Source organism: Sinocyclocheilus grahami, unplaced genomic scaffold (assembly GCF_001515645.1).
Source record: "Sinocyclocheilus grahami isolate Dianchi unplaced genomic scaffold, SAMN03320097.WGS_v1.1 scaffold181.1, whole genome shotgun sequence".
Lineage (NCBI taxonomy): Eukaryota > Metazoa > Chordata > Actinopteri > Cypriniformes > Cyprinidae > Sinocyclocheilus > Sinocyclocheilus grahami.
Window position 1 is genome coordinate 906,368 of NW_015505360.1, and position 26,597 is coordinate 932,964.

At 39.7% G+C, this 26,597-nt stretch overlaps 2 protein-coding genes across 6 annotated transcripts in view; both read right to left on the bottom strand.

The window, feature by feature from the left end:
* The window catches only part of LOC107594266 (golgin subfamily A member 7B-like), a 6,938-nt gene extending 4,689 nt beyond the window's left edge, over positions 1–2,249 (bottom strand). Inside the window, exon 1 of the mRNA XM_016284250.1 lies at positions 2,152–2,249. Within this exon, the coding sequence (XP_016139736.1) occupies positions 2,152–2,163 (12 nt within the window). The 5' untranslated portion in view covers positions 2,164–2,249. The remainder of the gene's footprint in view (positions 1–2,151) is intronic.
* A 1,868-nt stretch (positions 2,250–4,117) lies between these two features.
* LOC107594265 (protrudin-like) lies at positions 4,118–11,433 on the bottom strand. 5 transcript variants are annotated; one of them, XM_016284245.1, is made up of 16 exons: positions 11,365–11,433; positions 10,763–11,081; positions 10,164–10,394; positions 9,926–9,996; positions 9,630–9,816; positions 9,456–9,551; positions 8,112–8,224; positions 7,763–7,884; positions 7,536–7,607; positions 6,714–6,734; positions 5,908–5,964; positions 5,779–5,832; positions 4,600–4,741; positions 4,468–4,514; positions 4,302–4,383; positions 4,118–4,213 (listed from the first exon to the last, which is right to left on the bottom strand). In XM_016284245.1, the coding sequence occupies exons 3-16, from the start codon at positions 10,391–10,393 to the stop codon at positions 4,146–4,148; spliced, it is 1,362 nt and encodes a 453-aa protein (XP_016139731.1). In that variant the 5' UTR covers position 10,394; positions 10,763–11,081; positions 11,365–11,433; the 3' UTR covers positions 4,118–4,145. The 5 variants fall into 5 exon arrangements, with proteins under 5 accessions (XP_016139731.1, XP_016139733.1, XP_016139732.1 ...); XM_016284247.1 differs by lacking the exon at positions 5,779–5,832 and adding an exon at positions 6,505–6,525; XM_016284246.1 differs by lacking the exon at positions 6,714–6,734.
* Between the last annotated feature and the right edge of the window lie 15,164 nt (positions 11,434–26,597).

Consider the following 26,597-nt stretch of genomic DNA (forward strand, 5'->3'; position numbering starts at 1 on the left):
AAGTTTGAGCAGAAAATTAGCCACTAGTATTCAGTTATATCACAGTTATGATCCTACTTGCTAGTCAGTGACAGGTGGTATTAGACATTTTTGCAGTGTAGTGCAGTGATGACACAGTTTGCTCATCACTGCATTACTTTGAGCTCAAAGAGTAAAGCAGTGATGCCATCATCATTAGCTCACAGAATTATGTAGTGATGTTTCTGACTTTATCTCAGAGTAATGCAGTGATGTTTTCATCATTAACTTATATAGTAATCCTGTGATGACCTTATGCACACTTTATTGCCCGTGTGTATGCACACACACACACACACACACACACACACACACACACACACACACACTCACACACACACACACACACACACACACACTAACATCAGCCTGAGTCATGGGTCCTTCCATCCCCCACTCCTTCCCTGTGTTTGCACCTCTTTCTCTTGCAGTACCGGTCATGTTCATACACTGGAAGACTATAATAAGAAAGCACACTCCATAACGAACTACTGCACAGCTCCACCACACAAACAGCTCAGTTGTCAGTGTGGCTTGCACACCAACATGTAAAAGGACATCACTGTATGTTATTCTTTATCTTTGGACATCTGAAGGTCCGTGGATACTATCAGTCTCTGGCACTGAACATTTGCACAGATCTCAAGGATTCTTGCACAGCTCAGATAAAAGGCATATGCGATGTCAAATGAATGCAAAACACTGCTTCTTCCTCTTGACCTCCTCAAAAATATACTCAGGATCTAGAACTAAACGATGTTGTTGGGAAAAGATCAAATGAAAGAATGGTACTTCAGTATATAAACCACTGTATGCACATTCATAAAAAACTGCATGCCAGTTCAAAGAATGAAACGCAGACTATGGACAATGTACCAGCAACAGTTAGGTACTTTTGTTTTTGGGAGCATGCTAGCACCATGTTTTTTTTAAGTACTTCACGGTTCTATGCAAACACCATCTGATACCACCATTGTACTATGTTACCGCCACTTTTGCACGGGTAAACCGAGACTTATCACAGCTAAACGTTCTGGGCTGTTGTTACTAAACGCCTCATTAATTATGCATGCAAGCAGCACTCGGCAACAGTCTCAGAAAGATGAGAGACACTGCTACCGACTCCCGCGAGCACAACCGATCGATCGCGAGGAGACGATCATTTAACACGCGCTCACCGCTGATACCAAATATATCAAAACACAATCTAATCAGCCGGTGTAGCCTGTGCAGACTGATTACTGACCGTCCCCCAGAAATCTGATAACTTTTCAAAACTGAAAAAAAACAAATACGCGTACAGACCCGTGGCAGTACGGGAGCTTTGCTCGCTCCGTCGCTGTCCGCGGTGCTGAACTCAGACCTGCTCCGGTCACCGATGAGAGACACGCACGAACACTACAAGCGCTCATCGACCCGCGGACAGTCGCTTTGATCCTCTCTGATGTCCAGCTGCGTCACGCTCGCGCCAGATCCAGACTCCACAAACGAGCCGTTGGCATCTTGAGGGAACACACTGTCTTTTATAGATCTATCCAAGCAGCGGCATTTCAGGCGATCACGACACTCTGTGTCAGCTATAAACAGCAAGAGAGGACCTGAGAGCACTGGAGAATAATACTCATCGTTACAAAACTTAAAAAGTATCTCGCATCTCTCTTTTATTTGGAGCGCAGCAACACTCGACCACTCGACAACAACAACCTAACGACCCTACTTCTCAGCTAAGCTAGTCACCTAGAATAAATCCCGTACATCTCTACCTGATCGCAGCCTTTAGTTTAGTCAGTGCAGTCCAGATAAATAACATTAGACTGGATTGCAGGTCATTTAGATGATCAGACGAACTGTTCTCTATCTCGACGCTGCGCTGCACTTGTGGCTGCTTCGTTCACTCGCTGTATTGTATGTTTACTTTATTGTATTCTGTGCATTATGGGTTGTGAACACTGGTCATAAACGGTTGTTTTTTAAAAACTGTAACGGCTGTTCTCGATTGTCTGTAACGTCACGTACTGGTCCAGATTTAAACGATCCAAACCGCCGAGATTCAGACGGTGTCATCTATCAAAAACGGGTCGTATCACGCACAGCTGGTACAAACATGATGAATAAAGAAGGGCCGTTTCTCACCTCCGTGGCCATGTTGCCATGCGAGCGCGAGATGCTTGTCCCGGGTGCTGAAACCGTCCGGAGAAACGGGAATGAACGCTTGCGCGCGGGGATGAACGCAGAGGGGGCGGAGCCGGAAACAACCACACAATGTGATGACGCGCGAGGGGAGGAGCAACTGACGCCGCTCTCAAGAATTCTCAACAGCCTCTTCACTAATTACAATTAAATTTGTCAGCTGAAAAAAAAACACACAGCTAAAACCAGCCTAAGCTTCTTTACTTTCAGCTAAAGACTAGCAAACCAGTTGTTTCCCCGTACGTTCACGAAGTCGCGTTCGCCTGGGGAGAAACCGTAACCATAGCAACAATGTCTGCACCGAGCGGCAACCTCGCGCGCTCTCTCTCGTGAAGCCAACACGGAAGTGACTTAAACTGTAATTCGTCGACTGGCCGCTAGAGGCGGGCTGCAAAAGGGAGTCAATCCCATAGACCCCCCCCCCCTGTTAAAATGCCTAACTTTAAAGCAGAAAAAAAAGTTTACAGCCTGGTTCAAAAAATTATTTTGGTCTATATAGCTCATTTTGCCCTTCGTGACAACTATGAGGGGGTGAATTTTTTTATAACTCATCCGTTTAAATTATTTTAAGCCTTAAAGTTGTGCATAATTAAGGGCGTGGCCACTTGAGTGACAGGGGGATTGCCGCTGCTGTCACCGCCGGCGAGCTCGGTGGGCGGGGCTTCAGCAGCCAGCTCCCGCCTCTTTGCCCATTTTCGGTTATCCGCAATATGTCAGAACGAGCGCTTTTCAGTATAAAACGGTCGACAAAACCGCCATTACAACCTTTATTATAGACATTCACATCACAGATATAACCACAAAAACGCAATTGTTTTGTTTAAAATGTATTTAAGGTAAATGACAGTTGGCTAACTGTGTGAGGCGCCAAAATACAGACGGTGGCGCGAAAATTCCCCTCAGAAGTTCCACACGGCTATATTCAAATTTAGATTGTTTATTACTGTAACAAGATTTAACCAAGGAAACATACGGTGTTAAACTATGGATAACTTTTTTTTTATGTTTAAATGACAGTAGTACGACATACATAGCTCTATAACCGTAAACCACTGGCTTTACATTCAACCTTGGCTTAAAGACAAATAAAATGAACATAGCTCATCCTTTCAATAACAAAGCCAACAGGAGAACTCTTGTGAGGATCTGACAGACTAATATAATGGCATTCTTTTGATTAGTATAAATGCTTTCGGAGAACGTTCCAACAACAAACATACATAAATATATAAAGTAAATCTTTTTCCGAGACAAAATTACACAATTATATAACCAAAAATAATGGGTTTTAAGCAGATAAGCAGCTAGCAGAAGGTTCAGTTGTAAAACTGATTAGTTAAAATGGTTAAGAGAGAATTAAAGTGACTCGTTTTCTTAAGTTATTAATGTCAACTAATCAGATTTGACAGTATGTGGAACAATATATAGGAGCCAGCTAAAATGCTCAGATCCACTGGTTTTGGCATCTAAGGCAATAAATAACCAACATCATGTTCATGGTCTTGTTCTCCTCTTTAGGATGATGTGATATGATGATAATAATAACAACAGATAAACAGGGCCCTTGATATTAAACTGATATCTCACCAAGGGCTCATTCTGGAAAGTGATGCCATAATAAGAGTTGATGAAACTACAGTATTTGATTCTGCAGTATAGTGAAATCCAAGTAAACTAATCAATCTTGGCGTGAGGCTTTGATAAACATTAGCGGTGGATGGGAAAAGCAGCATATTCCAAGGAAAAAGTCACCATTAAAGGAGCCCTCACATGTTTTTGACAAGCAAAAACCAATGAGGGACCTCAGGAAGAGAGTTGAGGCAACATAAGCTGCAGGGTTTTGGTCCTCCATGTGAAGTGCTCCACAAAGAAAGAACGAAACCTCAAGAATCGCTGAAGCTTCTTTTACAGGATTGCAATGGTGGAACATCGTTTCATTACTTGGTGCTGAGGAAAGTATTACACATAGTACAAACAAACACAGTCTCTCTCTGGGCCTCAGGAGCTGAAGAATCAAGAGAAAGAAAAAGAACATTGTGTAAAACCATCTTCAATAAAACACTATTTACAAGATTCACATGCTCTTCTCCTACCTGTGGCTCCCATACTGGATCTGAGCACTTTATACGAGCAACAGCGGGAACAAAAACTGACACCACAGTTACTGCAGTTTCTCTGGAAAATGACAATGATCATGAGTGAAACAACATCATACAAGCGGAATAGCATGTTCAACAGGATGAAGCTCAGAGGTCATACCCTTTTCTTTAAAACAGAAAACGCCGAACTGCACTGGAAACAGTTCCCTGTGGAAGGACAAAAAGAAAATATGGGTTTAAAGATATAATATGGATGGCAAAAAGAATGAAGTATAAAGAGATCTATAGTGACCGGTGGTGTTGGCAGGGACTCGCTTGCGAAGTTTCTCAGTGAGTTTGGACACTTTACTGCGAATGGGCTCGTTTCTGCTCAACAGCCCGTTATCAGACACTGTGTCGAACTCAGGAACACCAGAAGACACGTCCTCATCATCCTACCACAGATAAACACATGGAAATACTGAAATAAATGAATTGCATTCATATTTCGAAGAAATGACAAGTGACAGATCTGAACCCATTAGCTCTCATGTTCAGCTCGACACCAAAAGATCTTTCACTTCCACCCTCTCATGACAAAACCTGCACACAACCTCTAAAAACACGTGGACATTTTCCACACATATACATACTGTGTGTGTATATATATATATATATAGGTGAATGACTTGATTTTTCCAAATTGATTTCAAAAATTATTTTGATTTTTAATTTATTTCTTTATTTGATGGTCAAAAACGTCAAGGTAGTATAACTGTATTTAAGTTATAAAAAATATATTTCATATTTTTTAGAATTTGCACATCAAATAGTGTGACCCAAGAAAATGTATATTCATGATTACCTACTCTAATACACTCCAAACTTTCATTGAAAGTGGTATAGCATTTTTCAAAAACATGAACATCGCACATGTGTTTTCGACTAAACTACATTTTTACACCAGATCATCTCGTCATTGACCCATATACACAATTCAGTGCACTCTCCTCATGTGAAGGTGTGTGAAGGTTTTCTCTCTGTGTTAGTTCCGCTCTGTATGTCGAGGGCTTTGGGTTTAGAGATCAGATTCACTGAAGTCATTAGAAACAGATGAATCCCTGCTCCTGTAGCGGCACGTGTGACGACTTCGGTAAATCTGACCCATGTTTGTTGCTGCTGAGCTTTGTTTCCTGCAGTCATCCGATGACTGGTGAGAGGTCTCAGATTTCTGTGCCGTACAGCACTTAACACCATAAAAACACCACAAGCCCTCGAAATACAGGCTCTAGTGTAGGTTGGGCACATTTCAAATAAGTTAATTCAATTCAGATCCCAAACTGAACGTATTCATAAATGTATTTCAGAATTCTGAATACCTCTTAAATGGACAATAAAGTAGCCCATCTCATCACTATGTTTGTTAGTAGACATTCCCAACCCTTTTCATAACAAGACCTCGCAAAGAAATAGTGTGACAATCCACCCTGACCTGAAGGAAGTTCCACCAAGTAGCCATTTCCTGTGACATCACTGTTAATAGAAGCTACCGAAATGAATAAAGGCATGAGGGGGTGTGGTTAGAACACCTAGATCATGATTGACAGGTGTGTGTGGGCACCTTACGGGCTCTCCATCTCCTCAGTTTCTTTGGTAGCAAAAAGGCTACAGGCCACACCTAAATTCAAAACACGGGCCGGACAGTTTTACAACGCTCATGCCACTTATAACAAGATACATTCGATTATTATTCTTGAAGAAGTTAACTATTAGGTCTGGATTTGATCTTGATCCACTGTGCGTCTCGTTTGAGGTTATTTGTAGTTGATGAGATAAATGAAATACATCTTATTTTAAATTCACACCTGAACCTCACATACAGGTGAATCTCACAAGAATATTTCCAGGTCACATTTCACCCCATAATCAAAATAAAATAAATGACATTCTGCTTAAAGACAATGAAGCGTCCATTAAAAAATGATTTAACTTATCTAAATCATTATTTTTCCCCCAGATATCTCTTGACAGGTTTTGTGAGATGCACCCTACTAAAATTAAAACATACATAATCCTGTGCACATGCATTCAGAGCATTTACATTAATGCAAAAACATGCACACGCACATACACACAAAGACAGGACGTTTCTTCACTCATTTGGAGTTACTGTGAATTTACTCAAATATTAAATGTTCTGGGTTACTCTATTACTCACCACTAAAGCCAGAGGAGTTTCCTTGGATAGCAGAGTAAAGGTCAGAGGTCAGACATGTACACATGCACACTAAACCACATGACTAAATCTACTTGGATAGTGAGAAGGCTGATATCTACACTCATAAATACACACGCTATATCTGCACACTCAGCTGTGGTCTAACATTAATGCTATAAGTCTCCACACCACTAGAAGGAGCTACTTACCGGCAGAATAAGATGAGATTCCTTGAGCAGGCAAAGAGCAGAAATGAGAGAACATGTCAGAAAAAGAAACAGACAGACAGATAGACAGACAGAAAAAATAGACAGATAGACAGACAGAAAAAATAGACAGACAGACAGACAGATAAATAAATAGACAGACAGACAGATAAATAAATAGACAGACAGACAGACAGACAGACAGACAGACAGACAAATAGACAGACAGATAAGTAAATAGACAGACAAATAAATAGACAGACAGACAGACAGACAGATAAATAGACAGACAGACAAGTAAATAGACAGATAGACAGACAGACAGACAGACAGATAAATACAGACAGACAGACAGACAGACAGATAAATAAATACAGACAGACAGACAGACAGATAGACAGACAGACAGACAGACAAATAAATAGACAGACAGATAGACAGATAAATAAATAGACAGACAAATAAATAGACAGACAGACAGACAAATAAATAGACAGACAGATAGACAGACAGACAGACAGAGAGATAAATAAATAGACAGACAGACAAAGAGATAAATAGACAGACAGACAGACAGAGAGATAAATAGACAGACAGACAAATAAATAGACAGACAGACAGACAAACAGAGAGATAAATAGACAGACAGACAGACAGACAGACAGAGAGATAAATAGACAGACAGACAGACAAACAGACAGACAGAGAGATAAATAGACAGACAGACAGACAGACAGATAAATAAATAGACAGACAAACAGAGAGATAAATAGACAGACAGACAGACAGAGAGATAAATAGACAGACAGAAAGATTTTTTCTGACCTCAATGGCATCTTTAAACTCATCATCAGGCTCCGCCTCCTCTGCCTCTTCAATGTTGCCGGGAGACTGATCCTGAACAGGAAGCACATTCACAGAATAAGTCAGTCTGGACTGGAAATAGAAATCTGGACAAAGTAGCGCAGACTGAAAAGAATCCATCTGCTGTCTAGATGTGTTTTCTGGTTGTAGCAAGAAACAAGAGTTTGTTTGTTTTAACTCTCTCTCACCTCCACACTGGTCGGAGTGGGCGTGCGTTCTAGCAGGCTTGCCTGATCTGGGTCACATGGTTCAGTTTCCTCCGCAGGCAGGACCCGACTCGGGTGAACAAACTCCTTCAGCTCCAAAAGAACTAAAGGGAATGAGAGAAAGGAAACTGTGTGAGAATGTCTAGCTGAGTGAAACCGAATGGAAATACTGAATCTGTATATATATATATATATATATATATATATACTAATCATTTTAATATCAGCATAAGGTCTGGCCACACGGAAGCAATAACCTTCTGACCAACATGTAAAGTGCTTAGTTCTGCATTTACGCATCACCTGAGGCCGATGTCATGTCTTCACTGACCTCTGCAGAAGTTTCTGTTCCACAGAAAGAGGGCGCTGTTGAGCACAGACAGACTCAAACCCACAGGAACCATGTACAGCAAACAAACCGCCGTCAGGACAGAACCGTAAAACCTCCACACAGAATAACACTCATTACAATCACCTTCACAATCCTTACAGTTAACTGGTATTCTTTGCTTTTATTAGACGTTTTGCATTACAAATTAAAACAAAGATAACCGAAAATAGACCAAAACAACATTAACTGTATGAATAAAATTACATTATACAAAGGGTTTGGACACATTTTTACCAATAAATGTCCATGACTTTTCCATGACATTCTGAGACAACATTCATGACCTAATGTTCCATTTTTTTTTACAAGCACACAGGTAAAATAAGAATAAAAATCTATGTTCAAATTCATCATAGCATATGTTAACTAAAATGAATGACTATTAATGCTACTAATTTGCCTTCGGTTCACTACTGAATTCTATTATACAGAGATTTGTGAAATAAATTTCCATGACTTTTCCAGGTTTTCCATGACTGTACGAACCCTGTGTATGTGTAAATTACAGTTGGTGTCCTTCCGTTATCATTAAGGTTAGTATATAATCTTTTACAAAAATGTACCATGGTAACCATAATTTCTGCCAAAATACCATAGAGTCATTACGTGTCAAATCAACCAAATCAGAAAATTCCCTGCCTACGTTTTTGATTTTGTTCATATTTTATCTGAAGAAAGACATAAATAGAACTTTTTCATATCATATGATTTTCATCATATTATTTAATTATTTTGTTGACAGTGGTAGTTAATACCAAGTTCACTGACGTAACAAAGTAAAAATACCTGTATTGACTATTTTGGCAGAAAGTTTCCACAAAGGAACATCCATATGTACTTCTATGTGCGTGATACTCACATGGAGGACATGGCGTGGCTCTCCCAGTATAACACTTTATACACAGATTCTGCATACACACACGCCAGGGTCAAAAGCTCATCTATTCGTTTCAGCCTGTAACACACACAAGCCTTCATCTCTTTACCATGGTAACCATAATTTCTGCCAAAATACCATAGAGTCATTACGTGTCAAATCAACCAAATTTCATAAAATTCCCTACCTACGTTTTTGATTTTGTTCATATTTTATCTGAAGAAAGACATAAATAGAACTTTTTCATATCATATGATTTTCATCATATTATTTAATTATTTTGTTGACAGTGGTAGTTAATACCAAGTTCACTGACGTAACAAAGTAAAAATACCTGTATTGACTATTTTGGCAGAAAGTTTCCACAAAGGAACATCCATATGTACTTCTATGTGCGTGATACTCACATGGAGGACATGGCGTGGCTCTCCCAGTATAACACTTTATACACAGATTCTGCATACACACACGCCAGGGTCAAAAGCTCATCTATTCGTTTCAGCCTGTAACACACACAAGCCTTCATCTCTCAGTCTCAGCGCTGATCTCATCATTCAAACATCACCATCTCGTCCACTCACATGTCCTTGACCTCTAGCATGGCCTCCTGTTTGCTCATGTGGACCGTCTGCAGGTCTCGCCGCTGCACCGCAAAGTGTTTCTTCTTCTGAACCTCCATCTCACTGCTCGTGCCCTGGCAACGGTTGCCAAGGTAACCCAGCACAGCCGGAGCGGAGACGGCAAGCAGCAGCAGAGTGACCCAAGCGCCTGAGGACATTTTTAACCCAGGAGACACTCAGTTATCCCTTAATGCATTATAGTACATCTGTATACAATATATATGCACAGATAGACACGTCATCTTCTCGTATCTCACCTTCACTCAAAGTGAGGAAGAGGATGTTGAGCAGAACGCAGCTGAACAGGGAGCACAGCGGCATCCTCCACCTAAAAATAAAAGAGCTGAATACTGGAGACACGCAGGCAAGCAGGATCAATAATTCAGAGATGCGTTTAGTAACCGGCTTGGAGTAAAAACAAAAGCCTTCTCATGAGAGCCACATGATACAGTCACCTGGCAGAAGCAGTTCTGATTATTATGGGATGTCTCTCACCCGAGCAGGTACCGCAGCACCTCCAGCGAGTCTGTGACGGGCTCCAGGAAGATGGCCATCCGCTTGAAGCAGATCACCATGTTCAGCAGGTCAAAGGTCAGCACTCTGGGGCTGCCCAGGTCAGAGGTGCTGTCTGTGGAGGACGCGTCTTTAGCGGGCAGCTGGGTCAGTTCAGCCCGGTCGCCGCTCGCCTGTGTGGGGTCCTGAGGAGGGGAGGCAGTGCACTGCATGCTGGGAAATCAGAGATCATGATTGTGAGGGTTCAAAGACTGTGTTTATCTCTATGCGACAGTCTCTCATCTGTTAAATCTGAAGCCTGGCAGTGTATTCAAAGGCTTTGATCATTTAATCAGAATCAATGAATCAGCAGATCTGTATAACAAAGCATCCTGATCTATTAAAAACACAACAGATGTTACAGTCAATTCAATGGATGCTTAACAGATTTTATAAACACACATGATGACCACTTTTATCATTAGAACACATTCAATTCTTAGTCATGACAGTAAAAAACTAATATTAATAGAGAAACATGAAACACTGCCATATAAACATCAACCAGAAGAAAACACTCAAACACAGCAGACTCAACGTACCTTTTAATCCTTTAAACAGCGTCTTCTGCCGCTACAGAGTCATTAAGAGGTCTTCAATGTGCACGAAGATCACTACATTTGAGAATAATCCACTTAAAACGATATCAAAACGCCGAGTTATCGTTTATGTCTAGCGACTTCTGCTTCCGCGATCCACAGGCCGATGTGTGGATGCCAGAGCGCGATGAGGAGTGAGTGCCAGGAAGAGCAGAGGAGCGCCGATCACATCGATGTGACAAACAAAACACAGACATGACTGCCAGCTGTTTTGCCATTTTAATCTAGTAGTGCCATTTGTACATATCGTCTTTTTTCATAGCTAAAGGAAAAAAGTTCACAAAAATATTTTTATGCCGATTGTTTTTGTAGCTTAATTATCATTATTTGACTGTGCTTGCTGGGATCTTGAAATAATAATGCCCTTCATTTGATCAACTTAATGCATAATATCACTGGTAAATTTACACAAACACTCACTCACACACACTCTTATTTTCACGACTTTAGTCATTTGTAATTTTACTACAACCAAGATAAATAATCATTTTAATTTGATCACAGACCTTGATGAAGAACCAATAAATGTTTAGTACAGTGTTTACCTAGAGCTAAGATCAGAGTGTCCTCTAAAGTTATGAGGAGGTTCTAGTGACTGGTCACTCCTCACGGACACACAGCTGGCTTCAGATGACTTTGATCTTTGCATCTGAACTGAACTGAAACCAAACATGAAGCAAAGTCAGAATCAGACACTGTGATAATGAATTGTTCTGCCATAAGTCATTCTCAGGAAATCACTAAATTGTGCCATTTGTGCATAAAAATAATATTGTACCAACTTTTAATTCTTCACTTAAAATACCACATTTTAAATATGAGGATGCACATTGTGGTGGTATCGCACAGCTTCCTGGTGCCTTGGTAAAATCACCAATATTATTTTATTAATATTAATCACCCAAGACTTTCAAAACAAATTGTCAACACTTTTACACAGCTCAAGTTTTGAGGTTGAATGTAAGATCAAAAATGGCAAATAATGGCCTTAACCAGAGTTGGGACTTTCAAGTCACAAGCAAGTCTTCAAGTCATCTCCCAAGTCCTCAAAGAGTTAAAGTTAATGAGGTAATTAAGTGACTAATTAAATGATGATTGTGCATTAGTGATGAACAGCTGCAGTTATTGAGAATTACAGAGGATCAGATGCTGATGTTTTATTGGTTAAAATGACTCAGTTGATTTCATCTAAGGCTATGGCTGAAGTCAGATGTAGTTCTTGTGTTTCTCTTTTCTTCAATGATGTTGATTGTTAACAGCAGGTGTTCATCACTAATGCACAATCATCATTTAATTAGTCACTTAATTATCTCATTAACTTTAACTCTTTGAGGACTTGGGAGATGACTTGAAGACTTGCAAGTCCCACCTCTGGCCTTAACTAGTAATTATCATTGCACTGGACCACATTAATATTTACAGTCAGTATTCTTGTAGTCTGTGCCTCAAAAACAACAACAACAATAAAGGCAGTTTTATATTGTGCTGTTAAATACGTAAGAGAAAACTAAATCTCTGAACCATGTGATAAACTCCCGTTCAGAAGCTTAATATCTAAAAACCAAACTACTGCTTTTAAAAAGAAGATTGTCACAAAATGACATCCCTTAATTAACACCAACTATCTATATACTTTCTAACACAAAGTCTTGGTCTTCTGAATGCAAGAGAGACCCCATCAATAGCCCAAAGGTTTATATTCTCGTGCACAACTGACTGTGGGCCATGGCTTTTGATAACGTCTCTAAGAGAGAATGGCAATGAAAACAACAAAAGTGGATGTGCCAAGCTTTCAGAAGGTACCCGTGTTTGTACCATAGACTGTAAAAAAGTAGTTTGTACGGTTTGGTACTGTACTAGAGTTAAAGACGCAGTTGTGTGAAGTGATAGTATGTCCCAAAGCTTGCCTACTCTTCTACTACACACTCAAAAGTGTGTACTTTAATCTTCACCAAAGAGTACATACTTTAAGGGCGTAGTATAAGTAGGCACAGTGGGACACAGCGTTACACACATAGCGGAGAGATGTGATTGGCTGGAAGGGGCTTGGAGGCGGGCTCAATCGTCTTTTCCAGGCTTCTCATTGGTCAGAGCGGTACAGTAGGTTACGAGTCGGAGCGTTAAACCTCTCTGTCCGTTAAGACTGAGAAGAGCAGCCAGGCTGCCTACTACACCGTTCTGCTGCTCTCCCGAAAGCGACTCCAAACATCTAACATGCAAACGATACAAAGACACTAGTTCACACAGAAAAGGTGAGTCGATTTCTGCATAATTCTGTCGTTGATATCCATTTCATTCGTTTTTTCCCCTGGAGCGCACCTAGAAACACGATCGCGCTTTGCCTTTGTGATCCTTCATGTCGTCCCTCATAACCGAGGATGTTATTCTTGAATAAATGCTTTTTAACCGTAGTTATTTGCTGTAATTCGAGTGGAAGTGTCCGATGTGTTCTCACTGCGGATGTTCGTGCGTCACTCTCGTGGCGTCACGTGACTCCTGGCGCTGCAAACAAACCAAATCAGTCGCGACGAAATCCCGTCTGTGTTTAGTATTATTTTTTAAAATATTTTTTTAAATATCCGAGAAACGAAACCAAATGATGATTGTGCATTAGTGATGAACAGCTGCAGTTATTGAGAATTACAGAGGATCAGATGCTGATGTTTTATTGGTTAAAATGACTCAGTTGATTTCATCTAAGGCTATGGCTGAAGTCAGATGTAGTTCTTGTGTTTCTCTTTTCTTCAATGATGTTGATTGTTAACAGCAGGTGTTCATCACTAATGCACAATCATCATTTAATTAGTCACTTAATTATCTCATTAACTTTAACTCTTTGAGGACTTGGGAGATGACTTGAAGACTTGCAAGTCCCACCTCTGGCCTTAACTAGTAATTATCATTGCACTGGACCACATTAATATTTACAGTCAGTATTCCTGTAGTCTGTGCCCCAAAAACAACAACAACAATAAAAGCAGTTTTATATTGTGCTGTTAAATACGTAAGAGAAAACTAAATCTCTGAACCATGTGATAAACTCCCGTTCAGAAGCTTAATATCTAAAAACCAAACTACTGCTTTTAAAAAGAAGATTGTCACAAAATGACATCCCTTAATTAACACCAACTATCTATATACTTTCTAACACAAAGTCTTGGTCTTCTGAATGCAAGAGAGACCCCATCAATAGCCCAAAGGTTTATATTCTCGTGCACAACTGACTGTGGGCCATGGCTTTTGATAACGTCTCTAAGAGAGAATGGCAATGAAAACAACAAAAGTGGATGTGCCAAGCTTTCAGAAGGTACCCGTGTTTGTACCATAGACTGTAAAAAAGTAGTTTGTACGGTTTGGTACTGTACTAGAGTTAAAGACGCAGTTGTGTGAAGTGATAGTATGTCCCAAAGCTTGCCTACTCTTCTACTACACACTCAAAAGTGTGTACTTTAATCTTCACCAAAGAGTACATACTTTAAGGGCGTAGTATAAGTAGGCACAGTGGGACACAGCGTTACACACATAGCGGAGAGATGTGATTGGCTGGAAGGGGCTTGGAGGCGGGCTCAATCGTCTTTTCCAGGCTTCTCATTGGTCAGAGCGGTACAGTAGGTTACGAGTCGGAGCGTTAAACCTCTCTGTCCGTTAAGACTGAGAAGAGCAGCCAGGCTGCCTACTACACCGTTCTGCTGCTCTCCCGAAAGCGACTCCAAACATCTAACATGCAAACGATACAAAGACACTAGTTCACACAGAAAAGGTGAGTCGATTTCTGCATAATTCTGTCGTTGATATCCATTTCATTCGTTTTTTCCCCTGGAGCGCACCTAGAAACACGATCGCGCTTTGCCTTTGTGATCCTTCATGTCGTCCCTCATAACCGAGGATGTTATTCTTGAATAAATGCTTTTTAACCGTAGTTATTTGCTGTAATTCGAGTGGAAGTGTCCGATGTGTTCTCACTGCGGATGTTCGTGCGTCACTCTCGTGGCGTCACGTGACTCCTGGCGCTGCAAACAAACCAAATCAGTCGCGACGAAATCCCGTCTGTGTTTAGTATTATTTTTTAAAATATTTTTTTAAATATCCGAGAAACGAAACCAAAAAGTACATGTAGTAATATTTATCTAAAAAAAACTCCTGACATTTTTTTTTTTATTTAGTTTACATTATTTTTTTAATTCGACGCCGAGTGACGCAATACGATCGTTTGTTACGCACAGTTAGTTACGCAGCAATGATTGTTTATGTAAATAGCATACTCGTGCTCAACTGGATGGGACTGGCAATTTCGCTGCATAATGCAAAATAGTATGCATTGCACACACTGTACAGTGCACATAGTATTGTGTTCTGAACACAGCCACTCTGTACTATTGCTAGGATCTGGGGGCCAAGGCTTGGCTTCTAATAGATGTCAAAACTTGTGACCAAAAATCCTCTTTCTACATTAAATGCCATTCAAAATTATCCTTGCATTCTGACTTGATTAAACATTTTGCAAGCAACATAAACATCCCAATAAATTAATTACGTTACAGCAGATGTTTTTACCAATGATTGCCAGTTTTAGGATGCTTAAAAGCGTCATATAGACTTGTTTTTCCCTGCTTAGGCTGATGTAACAGTGGTGACACTGACAACTAATAGCCTTTGACTATAGAGGTCATTAGGCTAATGTCTGAACCTGCTGTGCTCTTTAAATACTCTTTTCCATTGACGTACCAACTTAAGGCAGGACACCACAGGTTGATTAATCACAATAAATTAAGACAATTGTTTTGTATTACAAGTTTTCTGATGTGTTCCGTTTAAATATGCAAATTAGATACTTAAATATGCACTCATTTGCATACACTTCCAGAACAGAAATATGAACACTGGATAAAGCCGGGGTTAAAAATTCTTGTTTTGTTGACATATTAGAGTTAGGGTAAATGTTTCTCTTTTTTTGATCATAATAAGAAAATTGTCTACACCCCAGAATTTTTTTTTTTTTTCACTCTATTTAGGAATAAAATGATATAAATAAGAAGTATGATGTATGAACAAACCCCTCAGTAAAAACCTTCAGAATATAGATAGGAATACAACTGAAGTTTGTTCTTGATATATATTCGGCCTGATATATATTGTAATTTAAATCTATAGACACACAAGTAAATAAAGTATAATAATATAAAGCCTTAAATGTGTAACTTGCATGTTTTCTTTCCACTAGTCTGAAAGAAAACAAATAGCCCAAAATTGATCAGTGCAGAAAGATTTTACCTGTAGTGTCTTGCCTTAAACCACTATTAGTTTGTGTGTGTGTATATATATGACTTTTCTAGCAGTTCCCTCTTTAGCACAGGAAATATATTTGCTTAGAAATTCAGAACATCTTTGCAAACATGTGCAAAACTAGTTTATACAAAATTGCTGGTCATCATCTCAGAAGTGCTACAAAATTTTATGACCCTCACCTCTTTCTCCGCAGATGGAGGACGTGGCCTCAGCCCCTGTTCTCGCAGGTTCGTCCCAGCCCACGTTTTCCCGCCCGTCGGCCTCCGAGCGTCGGAAACGCAAGTCTGGCACCGCCAACATCTTTCAGGGAGTAAACCTGAGGCAGCTCAGACGGCTCTTCCAAGCAGCGGGGGACCCGGACCCCGAGCAGAGAGCCCGGATGGTGTGGGGGAACCGGAGAGCAGCGGGCGGAGAGGAAGAGGAAGAGGACGAGGATGGAGCGAGGGCGGAGGTGGAGACGGGTTTGGCCCAGGCGCTGGTGGGACTCCGTGTCCGAGCCCGGAACCGAAGTGGCCTCAGGGTGGAGTCTCATAAAGACGGCACAGGAACAAGATGGGTGCGAGCGTTCGGTCATCTCAGGTGAGAGAGAGAGAAATCGGTTATTTCAAGATGAGGAAAAAATTGTTTTATTGGTTAAAATGACTCAGTTGATTTCATCTAAGGCTATGGCTGAAGTCAGATGTAGTTCTTGTGTTTCTCTTTTCTTCAATGATGTTGATTGTTAACAGCAGGTGTTCATCACTAATGCACAATCATCATTTAATTAGTCACTTAATTATCTCATTAACTTTAACTCTTTGAGGACTTGGGAGATGACTTGAAGACTTGCAAGTCCCACCTCTGGCCTCAACTAGTAATTATCATTGCACTGGACCACATTAATATTTACAGTCAGTATTCTTGTAGTCTGTGCCTCAAAAACAACAACAACAATAAAGGCAGTTTTATATTGTGCTGTTAAATACGTAAGAGAAAACTAAATCTCTGAACCATGTGATAAACTCCCGTTCAGAAGCTTAATATCTAAAAACCAAACTACTGCTTTTAAAAAGAAGATTGTCACAAAATGACATCCCTTAATTAACACCAACTATCTATATACTTTCTAACACAAAGTCTTGGTCTTCTGAATGCAAGAGAGACCCCATCAATAGCCCAAAGGTTTATATTCTCGTGCACAACTGACTGTGGGCCATGGCTTTTGATAACGTCTCTAAGAGAGAATGGCAATGAAAACAACAAAAGTGGATGTGCCAAGCTTTCAGAAGGTACCCGTGTTTGTACCATAGACTGTAAAAAAGTAGTTTGTACGGTTTGGTACTGTACTAGAGTTAAAGACGCAGTTGTGTGAAGTGATAGTATGTCCCAAAGCTTGCCTACTCTTCTACTACACACTCAAAAGTGTGTACTTTAATCTTCACCAAAGAGTACATACTTTAAGGGCGTAGTATAAGTAGGCACAGTGGGACACAGCGTTACACACATAGCGGAGAGATGTGATTGGCTGGAAGGGGCTTGGAGGCGGGCTCAATCGTCTTTTCCAGGCTTCTCATTGGTCAGAGCGGTACAGTAGGTTACGAGTCGGAGCGTTAAACCTCTCTGTCCGTTAAGACTGAGAAGAGCAGCCAGGCTGCCTACTACACCGTTCTGCTGCTCTCCCGAAAGCGACTCCAAACATCTAACATGCAAACGATACAAAGACACTAGTTCACACAGAAAAGGTGAGTCGATTTCTGCATAATTCTGTCGTTGATATCCATTTCATTCGTTTTTTCCCCTGGAGCGCACCTAGAAACACGATCGCGCTTTGCCTTTGTGATCCTTCATGTCGTCCCTCATAACCGAGGATGTTATTCTTGAATAAATGCTTTTTAACCGTAGTTATTTGCTGTAATTCGAGTGGAAGTGTCCGATGTGTTCTCACTGCGGATGTTCGTGCGTCACTCTCGTGGCGTCACGTGACTCCTGGCGCTGCAAACAAACCAAATCAGTCGCGACGAAATCCCGTCTGTGTTTAGTATTATTTTTTAAAATATTTTTTTAAATATCCGAGAAACGAAACCAAAAAGTACATGTAGTAATATTTATCTAAAAAAAACTCCTGACATTTTTTTTTTTATTTAGTTTACATTATTTTTTTAATTCGACGCCGAGTGACGCAATACGATCGTTTGTTACGCACAGTTAGTTACGCAGCAATGATTGTTTATGTAAATAGCATACTCGTGCTCAACTGGATGGGACTGGCAATTTCGCTGCATAATGCAAAATAGTATGCATTGCACACACTGTACAGTGCACATAGTATTGTGTTCTGAACACAGCCACTCTGTACTATTGCTAGGATCTGGGGGCCAAGGCTTGGCTTCTAATAGATGTCAAAACTTGTGACCAAAAATCCTCTTTCTACATTAAATGCCATTCAAAATTATCCTTGCATTCTGACTTGATTAAACATTTTGCAAGCAACATAAACATCCCAATAAATTAATTACGTTACAGCAGATGTTTTTACCAATGATTGCCAGTTTTAGGATGCTTAAAAGCGTCATATAGACTTGTTTTTCCCTGCTTAGGCTGATGTAACAGTGGTGACACTGACAACTAATAGCCTTTGACTATAGAGGTCAGTAGGCTAATGTCTGAACCTGCTGTGCTCTTTAAATACTCTTTTCCATTGACGTACCAACTTAAGGCAGGACACCACAGGTTGATTAATCACAATAAATTAAGACAATTGTTTTGTATTACAAGTTTTCTGATGTGTTCCGTTTAAATATGCAAATTAGATACTTAAATATGCACTCATTTGCATACACTTCCAGAACAGAAATATGAACACTGGATAAAGCCGGGGTTAAAAATTCTTGTTTTGTTGACATATTAGAGTTAGGGTAAATGTTTCTCTTTTTTTGATCATAATAAGAAAATTGTCTACACCCCAGAATTTTTTTTTTTTTTCACTCTATTTAGGAATAAAATGATATAAATAAGAAGTATGATGTATGAACAAACCCCTCAGTAAAAACCTTCAGAATATAGATAGGAATACAACTGAAGTTTGTTCTTGATATATATTCGGCCTGATATATATTGTAATTTAAATCTATAGACACACAAGTAAATAAAGTATAATAATATAAAGCCTTAAATGTGTAACTTGCATGTTTTCTTTCCACTAGTCTGAAAGAAAACAAATAGCCCAAAATTGATCAGTGCAGAAAGATTTTACCTGTAGTGTCTTGCCTTAAACCACTATTAGTTTGTGTGTGTGTATATATATGACTTTTCTAGCAGTTCCCTCTTTAGCACAGGAAATATATTTGCTTAGAAATTCAGAACATCTTTGCAAACATGTGCAAAACTAGTTTATACAAAATTGCTGGTCATCATCTCAGAAGTGCTACAAAATTTTATGACCCTCACCTCTTTCTCCGCAGATGGAGGACGTGGCCTCAGCCCCTGTTCTCGCAGGTTCGTCCCAGCCCACGTTTTCCCGCCCGTCGGCCTCCGAGCGTCGGAAACGCAAGTCTGGCACCGCCAACATCTTTCAGGGAGTAAACCTGAGGCAGCTCAGACGGCTCTTCCAAGCAGCGGGGGACCCGGACCCCGAGCAGAGAGCCCGGATGGTGTGGGGGAACCGGAGAGCAGCGGGCGGAGAGGAAGAGGAAGAGGACGAGGATGGAGCGAGGGCGGAGGTGGAGACGGGTTTGGCCCAGGCGCTGGTGGGACTCCGTGTCCGAGCCCGGAACCGAAGTGGCCTCAGGGTGGAGTCTCATAAAGACGGCACAGGAACAAGATGGGTGCGAGCGTTCGGTCATCTCAGGTGAGAGAGAGAGAAATCGGTTATTTCAAGATGAGGAAAAAATATGGGAACATACAGTACTCAAAGTGTTTATGCTGTATTATTGTATTGATACAGCAAACTAAATGTAAGTATTAAACTTCTGTAATGAATTCAGTCTGCAGCTCTGAAATTAACTTAATGTACAGACTCAAACTGAAATGTACAAAATAAAGGCTGTGTCATTTTTTTGGGGGGGTAATTTGTTACTTAAAATTTAACCAACATCATTGTAATATTTATACATATCTCGCAAGACCTGTCCAGATTATGTCCGGGTCACATTATACCCCAAAATGACAAAAAGATAAACAGTTAGAAAACACATTAATACATAAAGCAGATGAAGCTTACTTTTGCACAATTTGCACAAAAAAAACAAAACAAAAACAATATTCTATCTATCTATATATGTATATATTGTTGACATTGGCAAACAGACCTCATTCTCATTACTTGCAATGCAAAAATAATGATATATGATTTATATTGGTAAATTATTTATACATAATGGTAGTATTTGTTTACTGCCTTCATGCTGTTTGCAAGTCATTGTATTGCAGTATTTTGTAATATAATACAGTACTTTATTGTATTTCAGAACCATAGCATTACCATATTACTGAACTAAAAATAAAAACAAATAATACACTGTAAAAAAAAAATCTGTGACATTTACGGTAAAATACCGGCAGCTGTGGTTGCCAGAACTTCACCGTAAAAAATATGGTAGCAACATTTTAGGTTTTACAGACTTAACTTAAATTCACAATAAAATACCGTATTTCATTAACTGATGTAATGTTAATAAACCAACATACTGAAGTACTAATATCTGTTTTGAACCATTGTAATGCACTGATAACCACCAAAAACTGGTGGTGATGAGAAAGTCACATGATGAACCAAAGCTCATCACAAACAGCTTTTCTACGAGCTGAGGAGGGCAATACTTATATATAGAAGGTGCACAGTGTCATTCACACTAACACTAAACCCCATCATGGTGACACACATGATACTGAAATAATGCAATAAACACTAATTTAACAACATTAGATGTAAGATTAAACCCTAGTGTACACAACTGATAAGAAACACAACAAAAAGAAGAAACATGTTATTTCAACAAAAAAACATCAAATGTGAAGTGTCATGCAGGGAATTCTGGGAGTGACAATTTGCGTTTTTTTCACTGTAAATTATACAATGAATTTCTTGAGTATTACAATGAGTATTTTACTGTAAAATTACATTAAATGTAATTACATGTATTCACCGTATATAGTATGGAAACTTACTGTTAACAGGTTTTTACAGTCTTTTACTGTTAAAATCACAACCGTTTTTTACAGTGTATTTAATAAAAATTTTGCACACAAATAGTTGCAAAAACAACTATAAGTACTTTTTTTTAAAATTCAAAACATTTTTTCTTTTGGTTTAAATGTGAACTTGGATGGGATGGCATTTAATTTACACTAGCAGATTCACTAGTGTCTATTCTGATACACATGGCAGCTCTGTGTGTGTGTGTGTGTGTGCAATATAGATGAAAACATGTAGCTGAAATCAATGAACACTAATACATGCACAAGAACAAGTAATTTTTCTCCTCGCCATTAAGCTGGAGCTTCCAATTAAACTGCTTTTGAAATAAAACTTGAGTCTTTTCTTTTATTGAGTACAGCACGGTTATAATTTTAGCATCTTTCATTAAATACATTACATACAAATCATACAGTTCATTGTCACGTTTCAAGGTCAGTTTTGTTGACACCTGTGAATGCATTGTTAAAAAAAATTTCAAATGAAATCAAACAACGAATAAAAACACAAAAAGAATGATGTCACTGCGAGAATGGAACGTTCCAGTGTTCCAACATTCCGAGGTGACTCCGCCTCCAGGTTATGAACGCCAGACATGCAAGCATAAAAAAAAAAGAGAAAAATATAATGCTAATGGAAAAAAAAAAATCTGACCAGAAAACGCTCACGAATGATGCAGTTGAGCAGCGTGCCGCGCAGCCGTCAAGCAGAAAGTTTCTCCTTCATCGCCTTATCGACATGCAGGTCATTCCGAACGCGGCTGTGTGTGTTCATACAGTGTAACAGTAAACAAGGCAATGCTTTCCTTCAGAATTATGTGTTTGTCATCAGTTATTCCTACTCTTGTTTGTTCCCGAAATCCCACCGAAAAACGCAACTAAAACCAGGCTGTACACACGCATGCAAGCCCACATCACCACCAGGTGAAGAAGGGTCTTCTGCTCTGGAAGCTCTGTGTGTAGGATTCGCTGTTGGCTCGCTGCGGCGCTCGTGCCGTCTCCACGATCACCGGCGGCATCTGCACCAGCTGCAGCGGGGTCTTCTCCTCCCTCAGCGCCTGACTCAGGTTCAGGATCTAGAGGAAGGCAGGGCAAGAAATGAACTGAACCATGCCGAATCATAAGGTGGTTTTCATTCAACTGCCCTGCTCTCATAGGCCTCCTTTCACATCAGTGTGAAAATGCAGTAAGAGAAGAAAGATACCAAGAATGCGAGCTGCTCTGGGAGTTTAATTAGTGTCAAGCAGCATGAGAAATGGTCATCAATAACTCTTCATTTTTGCAAATTAAGATGAATAGCGTTTATTCCAACTGTGAACCATATTAGAACTGAGTTCATATGAACCCTTTTAAATCCTTTAAGAGCATTTTCAACATTTAAATAATGTATTGTGGCCAAATAACAGGGCTGAGTGATAGTATTTGGTCAAAATGATCAATATTTTTTTCCCATTTCATTCGATGTTGATATTCATTACAATATTCTTTTATACCATTAATGGGGAAGGATATGCATTCCACGTTTGTTAGACCACAAAAATGACTACGAACATGTTTGTTTACAAGTAAACTCCACAGAAAGCTTTTAATTTAGGGCCTTATGAAACCACTTTTATTTTTCACCAAATTCTGTGTTTTCGGTTTTATTTTTCGCTGGATTCCATGTTTTATGATTTAATACAAATTCATCATCATCAAAATGGTGTCTACCGAAATGAATCCATAAAACGTTAACATTTTAATCAACTTTTTAAAATCTAATAAAATTAAAATATAACTATTAATTCACAACAATTTTTATAGTGTATAAATTAATCATGGATGAAAAAAATATCTTGGTATTCCTTAAAATTATTATTATTACTTTGAGAAGTAAATTTTACTATACAACTGTAAAATACTTCCGTCATAACAATGTTAAACAGAACTTTTTCATGTTAAACCAAAATTATTTTGGCGTTTTATCACGAAGGCCTTTGATTTTCAGAGTAAAGAGGAGATGCTTGACATCTTTCAAAAACATTTTCAAATCTTACCGAACCCAGAAATGCAAGTTTCACAATAGTTACACATTTAACCTTATTTTTAGACACTGATTTCCCAACTAAGAGTGACTTTTAACAAAGACTTCGTCTGGCCTCCATGACTCATCTGAGATTTGATTTGATGTGAATGAGAAACTGGCCCGGCGCACCACCTGACCATACATATGGTCATGTGCCTTATGACTCATGTGAGCTGCCTCACTAGTGAGCAGATGAAGCTTCCAGCACGTTCACTACCGAGAGGACGAACACCAGCCCTGCACCGCTGAAGATCAAAAACATGAGGAACATCTCACAAGAAAACAAAACACCAAATCACATCAGATCAACTCAGTTCTGCCCCCTACAGGCTGGAGTATGTAGCACAATTCAGTCAACTCTGATCAGACTAACTAAAACTAATCATCATGACTAGGGTTGCAAAAAGGTGGAAAATTTCCAGTAACTGTTAGTTCATTTGAGCTCAAGTCTATTAAATAATATTAACAGATACAACTTTTGATTTTAATAATGTATTAGTAAATGTTGAAATGAACATGAATTGAGATTAATAAGTGCTTTTCATTGTTAGTTCACATTAACTAAGGTAGTTAACTAATGTTTACAAATGGAACCGTACTGTAAAGTTGCCAAAATAATAACTCATTCCTAATCACTTTGAATTTTATGAGAGCTGTTACCTTGTATTAATTTTTCATATGAAAGACGTAGTGCATATCTGCTGGGTAATTGAGTGTGTACTGATAAGAGCTCTATCTCTGCATGATAATCACTAAAGAGAGCTTCAAAAAGAAAGTGCCGGTAAGCTTTTTGTCTATCGATCAAACAACTAGTGAGCTGCCTGCCTAGGAACTGTGATGCATAAACATGCTATCTAGATTTTGAACTAGGGGCCTGATAATGCTGCTGTCCTGCGCAATGACACAGCAATGTGTCCAACACCCTGAAAGTGAAATTTACCTGGGTTTTATCACACATTCATCATTTGCGTCTGGAACAAGGGTGCAATAAAAATGCAAAATAATTAACCAAAGTGATGTGTTCACAAGTTTCCAAGACAGTTTCACTTTCACATTCACATTATAGAAACACATTTTGTTAACTAAAACTTAATTCAACTGCAGAAACAATGAAGAAACACACAACTGTCGTGACAAACTCAATCTAAACTGTAGGCTACATGACTCGAGGCCTGAGCTGATGACACAGCTGTTGCACTGTTACACAGCATGATCAGCTCTGTGTGAAGCTGTGAATGCACTGAAAACTCAGCTTATGTAAACGGGTCACAAATCAAGATGTGATGACCTCTCACCCCTGCTGAATCTTTGACGAAGTAGCTGCCGCTGGAGCCCTGGTAGATGCGCTCGGGGTAGTTGCCCTCCTCGATGGCCCGCTCCGCCTTCCGGATGATCTCTCTGAACTCCGGATCCTCCGGGAACTCGTTCCTGTGCGGGTCGCGGGCCGACGCGCCTCGGTCTCGGTCCAGGAGCGGCTGTCGCTCGCGGCTGCGTCCGGGACTCCCGGCCGGCAGACGCACCACGGAGCCCGGCGTGCCTCCAAATCCGCCCCGGGGACTGGTCGGCTCTGCGGGACCGTAGCTGAAATCGTTGGAATCGCGAAGCGGAGAGACTAGCGGGCTCGTCTCGTCCATGGCGGAGAGAGGAGGACAGAGCGGGGATAGGGGGAATTACCCGGGACAAGCGTTTATTTGTCACCGTAACGAAACGATGCGGCTCCGTACAGCAGATCGCCAACAAACAAATCACATGACAGCTAGCTTCCGGAAAGAGGCGGGGCTAAAGCGTCATCGCAATGCCACTGACCAATCAGCGCTTCAGAACGCTCTTGTTTTTCTACATGTAGAAGGTGATTGGTTAGGATTATACCACCCACTTCGAACACGTGATAAAGCACAACACCACTGGAGTCAATGCACAGAGACACCGCGACAATACTGCGATATGTATTTGATTTCAGACTCTTCCAGTAAGAAAGCTGTAAAAACTGTGAATCTTTTTAAAAGGTACATTATTTTCTTGCTCCCTGGGCATGTAGTATATTAATGCCATTCTGTGTTTCATATATTATAATACAAAAATCTAAAAAGTGACACTATTGCAGAAAAAAATGTTTTTAAATGACTTTTTAAAAATATTTAATTATGACTAAGGAAACGCGAAAAGCTATAAATTATACATAAACGATGGCAAAGTTTAAGGCTTCTCTGACATTGCTTTATTTTTGCATAAAAGCTGCGTAATGAACGCTACATGCGAATGTGGCTGTACACATTGCTCTATATAATGGAAGTGGATGGGGACTACCATTAAATACTCTATTTTTATAATAGTCTATCTATTCAGCTAAATAGTTTTTGTGTTTCATGAAAGAAGATGTCATACATAATTAAAGCGTCGTGGGGTTGAGTAGACGACAGAATTTCATTTTTTGCTGTGAACTGTTTCTTTAAGAACTGTCGCCTGTTCCACTAAATAAGGCATTTTCTGTCAATCAGTGAAGTTAAGCACGACGGACATCCACAGCTTCAGCATTCTGAAGCAATGATCTGAATGGCTCTCTGTCGGGAAGAGTTCGCCGGGTGCTGCTGTGCTGGAGGAAGATTACTGTGATGACAGAGTCACATGAAGCGTGTTGTAGCAAGGGGAGGAGATGCGGAGACCCTCATGGAGACACATTCACATCATGATGCGCAGCTCATATGATATCTGACTTGAGATGTCAGTGCAGTTACTGAGCAGATCAATGGCTGCTGATGTGGAGGAGGCAGAGTCAATGAGCTCTCCTTCAGCCTGCAGAACCTCCAGTGTCAGGATGGGTGAGAGAACTTAGACTTTTTACATTGATTTATTTTTTTATATTTTGAAGGAATTAAAGTGATATTAAAAGTGCATTTTCCCTATGTATGTATATATATAAGGCTAGTTATTTCACATTTATATATTATAATTAATATTGATATTTGTTGTGACTATTTACTATAGTTATTATTAATTATTAATCATACTGTTCATATTAATCTATAATAATATCTATAAAACTATTTTGTTATACAGATGGAACTGCCATATTTACATATAAATGTACCCTAAATAATATTTAAAGTGATCACTAAAGTGGTCTCATATAAATTGTCAGTGGTCAATTTTAATACACATTTTTTTACTGGGTCCTATATTGACACCCATTGACGCCTGAATGCATCAGCCCGCCGCTCAACACCCTCTCCAGGGAGAGAGAGACGCCGACAGGTC